A 13,201-nucleotide genomic window follows, 5' to 3' on the forward strand; every position below is an offset into this window, starting at 1 on the left:
AAGTTTCGCTTGGCATATACGTGGTTGAGGATCTAATGGACAACCAACGAATCCCTGAGGTGGTCACGTTCTCTCAAGGATACATAGATTGTAAGATGGATTACGTACTTGACACTGACAGCACAAAGGAGGCATGGCACTCTCAGGGATGATAGGCGAGGTCTGGAGTTCGCCAAGATGGGATAGTAGTAGTAGTAGTATTCCGTAGTAGCTGGTCCAGGCGCAGTATCCGTGGCATCGCGGGACGTGGGATCAGGAATGGAGCTACTAACAGTAGTAGCATTAAAAGAAATGCCACTTTCAGACCGACGTTTCTGTTCAACTCAGTTGGGAGGGAGAGTTGGTGAGCATCATGCGCAACCAGGAGAACAAGATTCTCAACGTCAACCTAGAACCATTGAAAGCGGGTGGCGCGTCTGCGAAGCGCCTGAGACGCTTCCGAAAATAGAATTGACTTCCATGTTCTGAAGGCGATTGTGTTTGGGAGTGAAATGCTTCAAGACTAGGGCCCGTGTCGATGTTTCACGGCGACTGGGGACCATGCAACAAGGGGAAGAATACGAATCGAATCGTCTTTCTTTTCCGTCTTCTCGCTTGTATGACTTGTGCTTGTACAGAACTTTGAAGTACTTGTATGTAGAAAGATTGGGTGTTGTAGCCGCCGTAGAGGGGCTTGTTCTGCATGTCTTGTACGAGCGGCTGTCTAGACCGAGCTACGATGAACCGACTGATATGGGAGGTAGGGAGGCTCTGTTGGATCTGCAAGAGTACCTCTAATGACACAGCTGTCAGACAGGCTTCACGGTGAGGGCATTTGAGCGTTTCAAGTGATGCGGGTCAAGTTACTCTTTGAGCTTTGAGCAAGTTTAGCGCGAAGAAACGGGCGGACCGTCAGACCCATTAATAAACAAACCATCCATGCCTTACGGAGTACGGATAGGTACATGAGTTAGGGGTCCAGTTTGTGCCAGGGGTGAGGAGGAGGTTCAACTGTGGAATAACTATGGATAATAATGGATGTGTAGTAATCACAAGTTGGACGAAAATTGGGATACGTATGAGCTGTAATGGTCATAGATCTGTGGTAGAGACATAGTTGAGGAATGTTTCCAGTTGGATTGAGTAGGTTCTCGTATTTGCTGCATCCAAAGTCTATTCAACATTGCTTTGCTCTCAATTTCATCATCATGCTATTGTATCCCGAAACAAAACCGACCTAGCTCAGAATGGACAAGTCATATCTGCTTTCATCAGGACCTACCTGAAAACTAATTATCTGCACAGTAATTATACAGAGAGCAATAATAATTAATAGCCGACTGGCTACCCCTATCTGATCCTGAGCCCAGAATCGATCGCGTGGGATGGATGGATATTCACCGGCAGATCCAAGCAAACCAAGCCGAGACAAGCAGTCCAGTCTCCCAGTCCCAGTTGGATGGATGGACGGGATTGGATTGCATGTTTCGCAAGGGGAAGCATGTCTGTATGTAACATTCAGTGCATATAATATTATGTATGTACGTACATCTCTCACGCTGGACATCTTTAAACGACGGAACCGATCGATGAAGGAAGGGCTACTATTGATGGAAACTCATTATCCAGGACAACCTTTGGCCGTGGATACTCTGATACACTTGGTTTACTCCGTACGCACTTCAGGCTGTTTCTATTGTCATTCTCAACTGGTATTGACTGACGATCAACGACTTCGGTTCAGTCCGTCACCGACCTTTAGTGACAACTAATCGACATGATCCCTGTCAGGGTCATTAAACTATCGGAGCAGCCAATTCCAACCTTGACCCCCTTTAGGCAATGGTCCCCTTGTCCAATGTCCCCTCACGGGCCCCTGATGTCGATGCTGGCCCCAGGCTAACCAGGCCCCAGAGCCTCTCCCCTTCTCCACAGCCCAACAGAGGCTAGAGAGGCAATGCGCTGTCTGTTCTGTCTCTTTGAACCACGAGACTTGGCCTTCAGCTCCCCCTGAAAAGATGCACCAATCCTCTCCTTTCAGTTCCTGACTGGCTCGCCGTTGTCCGTCGTCGGTAGCCTCTAAGCCCGTCTCGGTCTTAGTCCAATAGCTTTCACCTTTAGCCTCGACCGTTCATTTTGTGTTGGTGTTTTGTGCATGTATTGTTTGATGAATTGTGCATCCACTCACTCACTCACTCACTTGTAGTTACTCACTGTCTATTGTCTTCTTTCCTTTCCACCATGATCGTGAATTGACCACCTCATGACTCTATTCATTCATGCAGTTGGTTAGCGGAGGCACTGAGTTAGTTGGCATGGATATTTTACATACATCATTATTTTATCACCGTTGGATTGCTGCATTCATTCTTGCCGTTCATCAGCCCTTTCCTGTCTCTCTTCTTTTCATGATCAGCAAGTCGTCGTCTTTGATCATTCTTTCCGTTCTCAATCTTCTTAACCTTCATTCATTCATTCATTCATTCCTTCTTCAACTTCCATTCTTCTTATCAACCTCAACCAACATCTTACCTACCTACTTACTACCTGACCTTTTCCTCCTGATTTCTTTTTCTTTCATTTCATAATTATCCCTTCTCAATCTACAACTCCACCCACCCACCGAACCCTCCTCCACCTCATTCCCTACCAGGTTTGTCTGGCCTTTTTTCTCTCCCTCCCTCGCCTCTTTACTCATTTGAGCATTATTACCTTGCATTATTTCCAACCTACTGGACTGGCCTCTTTGTACCTACAGCCCAGGCTATGGTCTACCGCCCACAGTTAATCACTTGAGCTTCTATTCTATTACATTACTTGTCGGCCTGAGGCTCACCCAACACACCCCCTGTGTTTCCTGGTCCCTGATCTTCTGGAGGTCAACCTAGACGGCATCGAAATTCATCCCTCTCCCTCCCTCCTTTGACTCCTTCTTCCCTCCACATCTGTGCCGTCCTCTCATCGACGCCGACCTTTGTCTCTTCTCTTCTTCGTCAAGTCTCGTCTCTCATACTCACTCACTGCCTGGGATTTTCATTGATTGCTCCTTGGCAGATGCAGTGTCGTTCTTCTTCCTTCTGTTGAGACTACACTTTTCGGCTTCGTCGACACTCGTTTCGGCCATATTGCTTTATTAATACTTTTACCTGCTCAGCTCACTTTATCCCTGGATATCATCCTCAGCTCTGCAAAGCTACGCACACTCGTGCTTTACGTTTCTCGTTCGACATTTCGATACACGCCCTTGCAACCGATTACCATTATTTTGCATCTTCAGCCTCACCAAACCCTACGGTTTCGATTCGGCCGAAAGTCTTCCAAATTCGATCACCATATATACTAAACGGTCGCTTCCTGGAACGACCTTTTTCATTTTACAGTGCTGCTTTGACTTGTTCTCTTTCGAATAAGCCAATCCGCTTCATAATACTTGATTTCATCGACTTTATTCTGCATAACTAGTTGCTTTAGCATTGTTATACGGTCTGCTTTGACTCGTTGGATTCTCGTGATTTGACCGATTTCCTGAAAAATCAGCTCTGCTTTCTGTGAACCTGAGACTCGGAACGTCTGAGATTCTTCAGTCGGATCATCCCCCAGCTTCACAGCTCTCCGTGCCTTACTCGGGCACAACCAGTTCTTCAAAACGGCTGTACTGTCGCACGTCGGGCGGGACTCGCTCGTCCCCCCTCATCTGCTCGGTATGCAAGACCTAAATGGACTCGTTGGCCAGGGTGCCCCTAATGGCCCTGCCAACCGCTTCGGGCATGCCTCTAAGCCTTCCAACAGCGATACTGGTTTCTCTCATGGCGCCTTTAACTCCAACATCTCTGGCTTCGCCGACCGACATCCTCGACGAGGCAACATCCCTTCGATTAACACCCAGCCTCAGCCTATGGTCCAGCAGGCTTCGAACAATGGAGTGGACATGACTACCCCGGGCACTGCATTTGATATGCAGTTTACCCCCCTTTTGCCTTCTCAGCTGCTTCTCGGCAGCCCTTTCCAGCCCGGTACGCCGGCTGCTTTTGCCAGCCCTCAGTTTCAGAGCATCCCCGGATTTCAACAACAGCAGGGAAACAACCAGCAGCAGAATGGCATCTCCAGCCCTGTTCAGCAGACCATTTCTCCTCAGTCGTACCAGGGAATAGTGTCTCCGTCCACTTATGGTGCCCCTCAATTTTACCCTCCCCAGTCCCCTACTGGTGGTTTCGGTATGCAGGCACCTCTGCCTCCTACCTCTCCCGTCTCGATGGGATCCGGTGTTGTTACAGGAACCAGCCGAACTGTTTACCTTGGCAACATCCCTCCGGACACTGTGGCCGAGGAGATTCTTGGCCATGTTCGAAGTGGTCAAATCGAGTCAGTTCGTCTTCTGCCCGACAAGAACTGTGCCTTCATCTCGTTCCTTGACGCTAGCTCCGCCACTCACTTCCATTCCGATGCCATCTTGAAAAAGCTCTGCATCAAGGGCCAGGACATCAAGATTGGCTGGGGCAAGCCTTCCCAGGTCCCGACCTCGGTTGCTCTGGCTGTTCAACAATCTGGAGCTTCACGAAACGTGTACTTGGGCAATTTGCCGGAGGAAGTTAGTGAGGAGGAACTGCGCGAAGACCTGGGTAAGTTTGGTGCCATTGACACAATCAAGATCGTCCGCGAGAAGAACATTGCATTTGTCCACTACCTCTCGATTGCCAACGCCATCAAGGCTGTCTCCCAGCTTCCTCAAGAGCCCAAGTGGCAGGCCCCTCGCCGCGTCTACTACGGAAAAGATCGTTGTGCCTATGTTTCCAAGACTCAACAGCAAAATGCTGCTCAGTACCTGGGCATTGCCCCTGGATACGCCCACATGCTCACAGGTGCCGACCGTGACTTGATCTCGAATGCTTTGGCTCAGCAATCTGTTGCTGCTGCTGCCGTCGCTACGACTGCTGGAGGCATCAACAACCTCGGTAACCGAACCATCTATCTTGGCAACATCCACCCTGAGACGACCATTGAGGAGATTTGCAATGTGGTTCGTGGAGGACTCCTTCATCACATCCGTTACATTCCCGACAAGCACATTTGCTTCGTTACCTTCATCGATCCCACCGCTGCCGCTTCGTTTTACGCTCTGAGTAACATCCAGGGCCTCATGATCCACAACCGACGCCTCAAGATTGGCTGGGGCAAGCACTCCGGAGCTCTTCCCCCTGCCATCGCTCTGGCTGTGAGCGGTGGTGCCTCCCGAAACGTCTACATTGGCAACCTTGACGAAACCTGGACCGAGGAGCGTCTACGACAGGACTTTTCCGAATATGGCGAGATTGAGCTTGTCAACACTTTGCGTGAGAAGAGCTGTGCTTTTGTAAACTTCACCAACATCGCCAACGCCATTAAGGCGATTGAGGCCATCCGAGGCCGAGACGACTACAGGAAGTTCAAGGTCAACTTTGGCAAAGATCGTTGCGGTAACCCTCCTCGTCAGATGCAGCAGTCACAGTCTCCTCGTGGAGATGGTGTGTCTTCTCCTCCACCTAACGGCTCTCAGAACAGCGGTTCTCCCACAAACGGCAACACGCCCCAGCAATCAGCTGCTCTCTTCAATGCCAACAGCAACCCTTTGACGATGTATTTGAACCAGGTGTCTCACCAGGCCCAGCAGCAACAACATCACCAGCAACAGCAGATCGCTGCTCAACAAAATGCCCTGTTTGGTACCGCCCAGCCATCTCCTAGCGATCTCGATCTCGCCATGTCCCAGCAAGTGCCTGTTTCCGGCCATGGACAGTCAGCGAGCATTTCGAATGGATACCCCGCCAACAGTGCAGCGCCAGGTGCTACTACGATTGGTGGCTTGCTAGCACCAGGTCGAGGTCAGCATAGCAGGGCGGTCAGTCTTCCTGTACTTGCTCCTGGATTTGAGAACGGTGGAAATGTCTCCAATGGTATTCCCGGAGCTGAGACCGAGCAACGACGAGGTCATCATTACCAGGCAAGCTATGGCGGCATGGGTTCTGGATTTGGCCTTGCTATTCAAGGAGGCCTGAACGGTTGGGTTGAGGAGGAAGTTGCAAACTAATGACGCTTGTGCATCTTTATGCTTTCACTCTCATCACGAGCGAGATTGAACGAAAAACTTGCTTAAACGTTGTAATCGACGTCGCTTGTGGCGTCATGCCCTTGATTCTCGGGGCTTTACAGACCTTCATTCTTTGATTTCCCTTGTTCTTGATAATTTACCCCTTCGGTGTACCTTTTTTTGTATTGCAAGTTGGTCTCGATTTTTGATGTTCTGCTCATGAGAGGAAGAGAGCATTCGGAAGAAATGGGATTTGTGATTAATACGCCCCCTTTGCAAAAGATGGGAGCGCTCATGGTTGAGACGAGACGCTGTTTGAACTGGAGAGGATTCAGCATGTGATGGATGGATGAGAGGATATATCACCCGCGTTTATGTCTATTACGGAGTCTCAGGTTAGGTTAGGCACTACAGTCTTGAACGCAGATCATATGATCACTTAACAATATGTCTATTTATATTTGTGACAATTTAGTTATTCTACATGGGTGGTGTCTTATATCTGTACCTAATTCGTGTATAGCTGTCGATTTGAGGTATTGTGGTCGTTGAGAGCAGAATGTGATTAGAGCTTAATAGTAAATGCACGCAGTCTCCAGGACTGGGGCATTGTCAAACATGTAGGATCTTGGTTATCTCCCATGTGCTTGCAGATGATTTTCACAATTAATATCCCGATGGCTCGGGCTTAGAGGGAAAGGCTGGATTCCTTACATTGGCACGGCACTGTTGCTTCCAGTTTTTGGGCGTGAACTTATCCACAATCTCCTTGAAGGCTTCCTGTCGAAGGGTAAGTAACGCACGATACCAGTCTCGGCTCCAGAATTGGTAAGGGGAAGAGTATTAGAGCTTACCAAAGTGCAAAAGGACTCATCACCATCGAGATGCTTGCCTACTGGTGCACAACCAGGGATAGTCACCGGGCGGTCATTGTAGCGCAGACGGACATAGTGACCCTTCAGGCGCTCTTTTTCGGTCTCTGTGAGGTCTGGAGTCTTCTTGCGACCGATGCCCGGGGGTGGCAGTCCAGCATGGGGGGCTCCTTTACTACCCATGCTGAAGAAAGACAGGAGGCCAGTTGGCTTAGGAGCTTCAGGAGGAGGTGTAGCGCCTGCATTGACGTGGCGGAATAGTTCAATCGCAACGTGACTTGTGAAAGGCGGCCAGGCCCCTTCGTTGAAGGCGCCGAGGCTGGCGAGTGTGGCAGCAAGAGTGGTATCATGGCAGCCGCTCATTCCAAATCGTACAGGCTGCGGTGTAGTAGCAGATACCTTCTTGTTGGGAGCCAGCTCATACTCGCCATCAGCAGTAGAGTGCTCAGCACTACCTACCATACGAGAGACAACATCTCCAAGAAGTCCACCGATGCCTAAAGTGCGGTACTCCTCACTCTCTTTGTATCCGGCATACCACTCCTCAACGCCGATCTTCTCAATGATTCGCTTAACTTCTGGATCGTAGAACTCTTTTGGTAACCGAGTGGCTTGACCGTGGGCCTTTGTAGCATTGATAGTATCCATAATGCCACTAAGGCGAGGCCGAGAGTCCACCGCAACGTATGGGTGTTCCTCAGGCATCCAGCGACCGAGGCGTTTTGTCAAATATGCCATCTCTTCGGAGTCATTCCAGCGATCAGCACAGCGCTGAGCAAAAGCGCGTGCGAGAGCAGCGAAGCGTCGGCAGTTGCCATCATTAGGGAAGAGGGTTTCGTCGGCAGGTGATCGAGTAAGGATTGTAGGAGGATGAAGGCCAGAGGCCCGAGCTGAGGGAGGATAGAGGCCGTAGAAGGCTTGCTGAAGAGACTCGAGAGCGCGGGGTATGGGTGTAGCGCGGAGATAGATGGCAGCTGTGTCAGTGTCGACCGCGAGGTTTTCCGGCAAGAAGCGAAGCTGATGGACGTAGAGATGGCGCAGGCGCTGGCCAAGATTATATGTTGTTTCTCGTCCACGATCGGTCAACATGCCCATATCGCAGATAGCATCAAGCTCGCCATTGCGGCCAGTGGCTAAGATGGGCGCATCGTCAGGTCCAAAGGTCTCGAGTCGGCGCTTCCACTCGAGAGCAGTAAGGCCTGGGTTGTCAGTGGGATCGACATTGGAGTCGGTGGCAGGAGGATCGAGAATGACGCTGGTTAAACGACGAGCTGCAGAGCAGTATGGCCAGAAAGGTGCAAGGCCTGTGGAAGTGAAGCGGGCGGTGATAGGAGTGCGTTCGCCATGACGGAGAAGGATCTGGACGAGTTGCAGACGTAATTGAGGCGGATAAAGGTTCTTGATCTCAGCTTCCGAGTACGGAGGTCGGGGTTCGAGAGTTGACATTGTGTCAAGGTCCGGCAGGTATCAAGAGCTGGCAGTGGCTCTGGCGATCAATGATAGGAAGCTTTGCTTCACTGACGGACAGAATCGTCTGGTTTGAGGGAGGTCATGACATAACGATCCCTTGCGCCCGGGCTGTTGTCGGCGCCGGTGACCGGGGCCGAGTGGGGCAACAGCACGAGGGAGGAGAAAGAAAGTCGGTGGATGACGTTAACGATGGCGTTGAGGATAAAGTGAAGGTGTGTGTGGCTACTGAGTTTAGCATGACTAGTATAAAATTAATTGCAGAGGATAATGAGATTGAACAAAGTATCGAAACGACCAAGGCTGAGAGGCCTCTTGAAGAGATCCGCTCTCTTTGGCATTGAAGATCTTCGTTCCTTTTGAATCCTCAAGGCTGTGTTGGTATGTCAATGCTACTAGGAGTTCTTGGTACCGTGATGTTACCCACTGAAGCTGCAAGGAACAGTTCCTTCCGATCGGTAACAGTTGTCAACTCTGATCGTGACTTTCTATATAATTAAATGAAGCATCTTCCGATTCTATTGTCTAAGGTACCTTACCTTAGGCATTAATCTCCTGTCTTTCACATGCAGGAGTCTAGTCTCACGATAGAATCATCTCCCCTTCCTTTCCAAGGGTCCATAAGTTGAGGGTCCATCACATGAACAAGTGGATGTCTCCTGCCTCGTGTGTGCGTGTTGAATCTTGGTCTAATGTCTTGGCTCCTTCCTGAATAAGAGCTTTCATCCTAGATTCGTTCCTGCCATTCGGAAGTTGTAAGAAAGCACCTAAAGTCATGTATAACACCAAAAGTTGATCAGTTTCAAGTGTATCATTACCTTACCTAGCATCAATAACGACCACCTACATACGATTACACAGAATTGATCATCATCAGCCTCAGCCTTCCCTTCGCCCTATGACCTGTTGATTAATTCCCCGGAAAACAGCTTGTCGGCCCGTAATTGGCCCAGAATCCGCGGTTTATTTAATCCCATACACCATGACCTCATCAAACCAACGATGATCAGGGCCAATGCTTGAGAGCTTTCACTAGAACTATCCAGAATTGATACTTCAAAAGTCGACTTCCTTCTTTCTTTTCAAAGACAATAATACTTCTTCATAAGCAACGTTGCGCTCACCCGCCCAAAACAGTTAAAATACGAGAACGAAAGAGAATAAACGGCATATACCTAAACTCCAACCATCAATCGTGGATCCATCCACACCCGGCCTTCCCGGATCAGCACACACAGCAGCCGCATTGTTGGACAGATTGAGCGATTCCTTTCTGATTTCGCTCTGGCCTAGCTCCACCGTCTGCCTTTCCGTCTCGTCTCTGTGATTTGGTTTAGGCCGAGGAACAAACAAGAACCGCACAGCTGCCATGCCTGATAATTCTTCGCTTTACCTTCCTTAAATAATCTCTTCTCCAAGTGTCACGTCTTGCCGGCTACGCCGCCTGTTCAACATAGACACAGACTTCGGTCCTTTTCACAAAGCCCGTCGTTCAACCCAAACTACCGTTCTTGTGCTCTGGTGGTGTCAGGCTGAGGGTTGTAACTGGGCTCAATCAAGTGAGCCATGGCAACGAAACCGACGAATGAAGCTCTACCTGATTTTCCAAGTCCAGATATACAGGATGACGATGACTCAATCATTTGCAATCAAGATGAGGCTGAGGCAATATTGCAACCTGCTCTTAGTGATGCTGCTAGACATTTGACCTCACAAAACACGCCGGCCATCGAGAAAGCCTTAGCACTAGACAAGAGTCGAGCCGGATTGTTCGATGTGCCCATCGATAAACGCGGTGACACAAACCCTGATCTTTCATCTTCGCCTGAGACAACACCCCAGGTACCACAGATCGCTACTCTAGAGAGGTCATCCGCAAAACTATCACCCACTCAGCAGTACCGAAATGCCTTGCCTTCACCCTGGCAGGCTCAGCTGAAGCCTACAACCAAAGGTTCCACAAGCAGACCATCAGGAAGTATTCTGGGAAATGCCTTGGCTCCAGCTCGAAATCGTTCCAGGTCGGCAGGCCAAGAAGCACTAAGGAGGCTGCAGAAGGCATGGCCTTCTCTTAGCCCTCCGACGCATCTGTTACCCTCGATGTCAAACTCGTTCTTTTCCAGCTCAAACGACAAGGCCAGTGCCAGTACGTCAGGTGTCCCGAGTCACTCATCACCAGAAACCCGCCAGCATTCGCCTCATATTCCTTCTGATGCGCTTGGTGTCTCTCAAGTGAGGCCTAGTCCGTCTTCGCAACAGGCTCGAGGGCTCGCTTCTGCTCCTAGGAATCCTAATGCAGCCTCTTCCTCTGTACGACCCAGAGTTCTTCGACGGGTCACTTCTGATGAGAGTCACTTATATCACAGCCTTTCTCGCACTTCTTCTCTCGGTGACGATGAACAATTCCAGGATGTCCGTGAAATGGTCAATATTCGGTTCATGGCCTTGAAAGACAGCCTTCCTGACGTTCCAAACTTCAAGATGCCTAGCCTGCCCAAACTTTACAGCCAAGCACGGAAGTCAACTCATTCACTCGGTGCATTCCACTCACCCGAGCCGTCACCAACTCGCGCTCAGCCCCCTAAGGACTTTGATGTCAGCTCAAAGGATGGATCTGCCATTCTCGATCGTGTCCTGGAGTCTCTGACTGGGGACTTGGTGATCATGGGCGGATACCGTGGTTCCGTCTTACGATCTGCCGAGCCGCCTCACCAACAAGTCTGGGCCCCTGTGAAACTCGGCCTCAACATGCGAAAGGTCAATCTAGAGGTTGGCTTAGAGGATGAGGACGAGGAAAAAATGGAAGAGACTATTAAGCCTGACGGTATGCTGAAACATATCGGCCCCGTCGACGTCTCTCGAAAGTTTATCAAAAGGTTGCGTTCGTGCGATAATGCTCGATCGGGAAAGCTGCGAATTTGGGACTATGGTTATGACTGGCGCCTGAGCCCGCATTTACTGTCTCGTAAATTACAAGAATACCTCCAAAAACTCCCTTCAAACCAAGAAGGGACACCGGCTGGATCTCGTGGAGCTCTTGTCATATCTCACAGCTTGGGTGGTATCATCACACGACATGCTGTCAACCAGAGACCTGATCTCTTCTCAGGGGTCTTGTACTGCGGCACACCGCAACGTTGCGTCAATATCCTGAATCCTCTTCGCCATGGTGATGTAGTTCTCCTGAATGAGAAGCTTCTCACAGCAAGCGTCAATTTCAGCATGCGGACGTCCTTCGTCTTTCTGCCTGAGGATGGTTTTTGCTTTGTGGATAAGAATACAGGAGAAGAGTATCCCATCGACTTTTACGATCCTCAGGAATGGGTCAGGTGGCATCTGAGCCCGTGTATGCAGCCGGCTTTGCCGCCTCGCAACCGTCCTCAGTCATCTTCCTTCTCGTCCTTCCTCCCAAACTCTCTTCGGACTCGTGCTGACAGTAAGAGCGAGAAGTGGCCGCCTTCGCCAACGGCGGCTGCCCGAGATCACAACCCTATCGCGCCCCAGCTCAATGGAATTGGCGCAAATGTGGAAGAATCAAAGCCTTCGGGCCTGCAGCGTAAGCGTTACTTGGATTATCTCACCCGAACACTTGCAGCGACTCGCAAGTTTCGCTCAGAATTGGCCCACTCACCAAGGCACCAGGAAGCCAACGCCTATCCTCCTCACGCTGTATTATATGGCAAAAGTATTCCCACGGTGTACGCAGCCCAGGTCACTGGTCGCGAGGGTATATGCTATTCTGATGCATACGACGACCTTCTCTTCCGACCAGGCGATGGCGTTGTCTTGGCCAAGGAAGCCATGCTTCCGGAAGGGTACTCTATCGCTCGCGGCGGTCGTGTCTGTACCGAGCGCGGCCACATCACAATGCTCGGCGATCTGCCGGCTATGGGAAAGGCACTCGAAGCACTTGTTAGGGGCAGGCGGAAGGGCATCGGCATGGGCACTGGTTGTGACGAGGCAAAATAGACGGGTTCCGGCCGTGTCGGGGTAACACTGCGCAACACCATGCCGTCACTCGGCAACACGATACGGCACCGGAAGGAGTAGCCGCCACCACCGGATACGGATGGGTATACGATACCGCAGAGGAGGCTGCGAGTAAGCGGTGGGGTACCTAGAGACGGAGGCATTGTATCTGTGCCAAACGAACGAATGAACGGATCACGAATTTGGAAGGATAAGATAGATATGTTTGTTATACATGCATTATTGTACTAGCGTTGGTTTGCCTCATCGTTCTATAGCATAGCTTTTGTATGAATATTAGCACACAAAAACATTGATGCGGGCAGTATTCGAATTTAATTCCACCATTGAAGTCTAACACGCATGACGCCGCGAGTCTTTCCAAACATGGTCCACAACCCCCCTTTAAGTGAACTAGATCCTTTCTAAATGGCCGTTTTGTGACCTGATAGTTCACAGCACACAGCACCGATCATGAAATCCTATGCAACTTCCAGAATGAAGACAATGTGGGATTGGTTAGCGGTTCTGTTTTTCCCGCCTATGGATGGGTATAAAGTAAAAGCAATCGCCGTCTTGGCCTATAAGCAGATGAGGTGTCGAGCTGAACTGAGCTGAGCTGAGCTGGGCACATGTGAAAACGACTGATGAAGCCCATATTGGCGTCTCTCACACAACATCGCCCAACCTGTTCCTGTTGTTTGGTGGGTGGGCGCGGCACTTGGAGGTGAGGGTGTGATGGAAGGCTCAGCGTTTGTCTTTCATTGATTGGTGAAATGAAGCCGGAGCCTTTCATAGTCCCTGCTTTCTGCAGGGTTTTGTGCTCATTGGCTAAATATGGTATGCGTAA

General features: G+C 50.1%; 3 protein-coding genes across 6 annotated transcripts; 2 read left to right on the top strand and 1 right to left on the bottom strand.

Moving 5' to 3' along the window:
- The first annotated feature begins 2,160 nt into the window (after window positions 1–2,160).
- On the top strand, window positions 2,161–6,615 carry FVEG_07083 (hypothetical protein). 2 transcript variants are annotated; one of them, XM_018895607.1, is made up of 2 exons: window positions 2,161–2,632; window positions 3,134–6,615. In XM_018895607.1, the coding sequence occupies exon 2, from the start codon at window positions 3,683–3,685 to the stop codon at window positions 6,041–6,043; it is 2,361 nt and encodes a 786-aa protein (XP_018752902.1). In that variant the 5' UTR covers window positions 2,161–2,632; window positions 3,134–3,682; the 3' UTR covers window positions 6,044–6,615. The 2 variants fall into 2 exon arrangements, with proteins under 2 accessions (XP_018752902.1, XP_018752901.1); XM_018895606.1 differs by having other exon boundaries at window positions 2,229–2,632; window positions 3,034–6,615.
- Window positions 6,444–8,862, bottom strand: FVEG_07084 (acid phosphatase). 2 transcript variants are annotated; one of them, XM_018895608.1, is made up of 3 exons: window positions 6,898–8,749; window positions 6,758–6,823; window positions 6,459–6,689 (listed from the first exon to the last, which is right to left on the bottom strand). In XM_018895608.1, exons 1-3 carry the CDS (start codon window positions 8,359–8,361, stop codon window positions 6,609–6,611), a joined length of 1,611 nt encoding a protein of 536 aa, XP_018752903.1. In that variant the 5' UTR covers window positions 8,362–8,749; the 3' UTR covers window positions 6,459–6,608. The 2 variants fall into 2 exon arrangements, with proteins under 2 accessions (XP_018752904.1, XP_018752903.1); XM_018895609.1 differs by having other exon boundaries at window positions 6,444–6,823; window positions 6,898–8,862.
- Window positions 8,863–9,065: 203 nt separating this feature from the next.
- FVEG_07085 (hypothetical protein) lies at window positions 9,066–12,737 on the top strand. 2 transcript variants are annotated; one of them, XM_018895611.1, is made up of 2 exons: window positions 9,066–11,938; window positions 12,025–12,737. In XM_018895611.1, exons 1-2 carry the CDS (start codon window positions 9,949–9,951, stop codon window positions 12,123–12,125), a joined length of 2,091 nt encoding a protein of 696 aa, XP_018752906.1. In that variant the 5' UTR covers window positions 9,066–9,948; the 3' UTR covers window positions 12,126–12,737. The 2 variants fall into 2 exon arrangements, with proteins under 2 accessions (XP_018752906.1, XP_018752905.1); XM_018895610.1 differs by having other exon boundaries at window positions 9,066–12,737.
- Window positions 12,738–13,201: the final 464 nt, after the last annotated feature.

The sequence above is a fragment of the Fusarium verticillioides genome, chromosome 7, assembly GCF_000149555.1.
Source record: "Fusarium verticillioides 7600 chromosome 7, whole genome shotgun sequence".
Taxonomy (NCBI): Eukaryota; Fungi; Ascomycota; class Sordariomycetes; order Hypocreales; family Nectriaceae; genus Fusarium; species Fusarium verticillioides.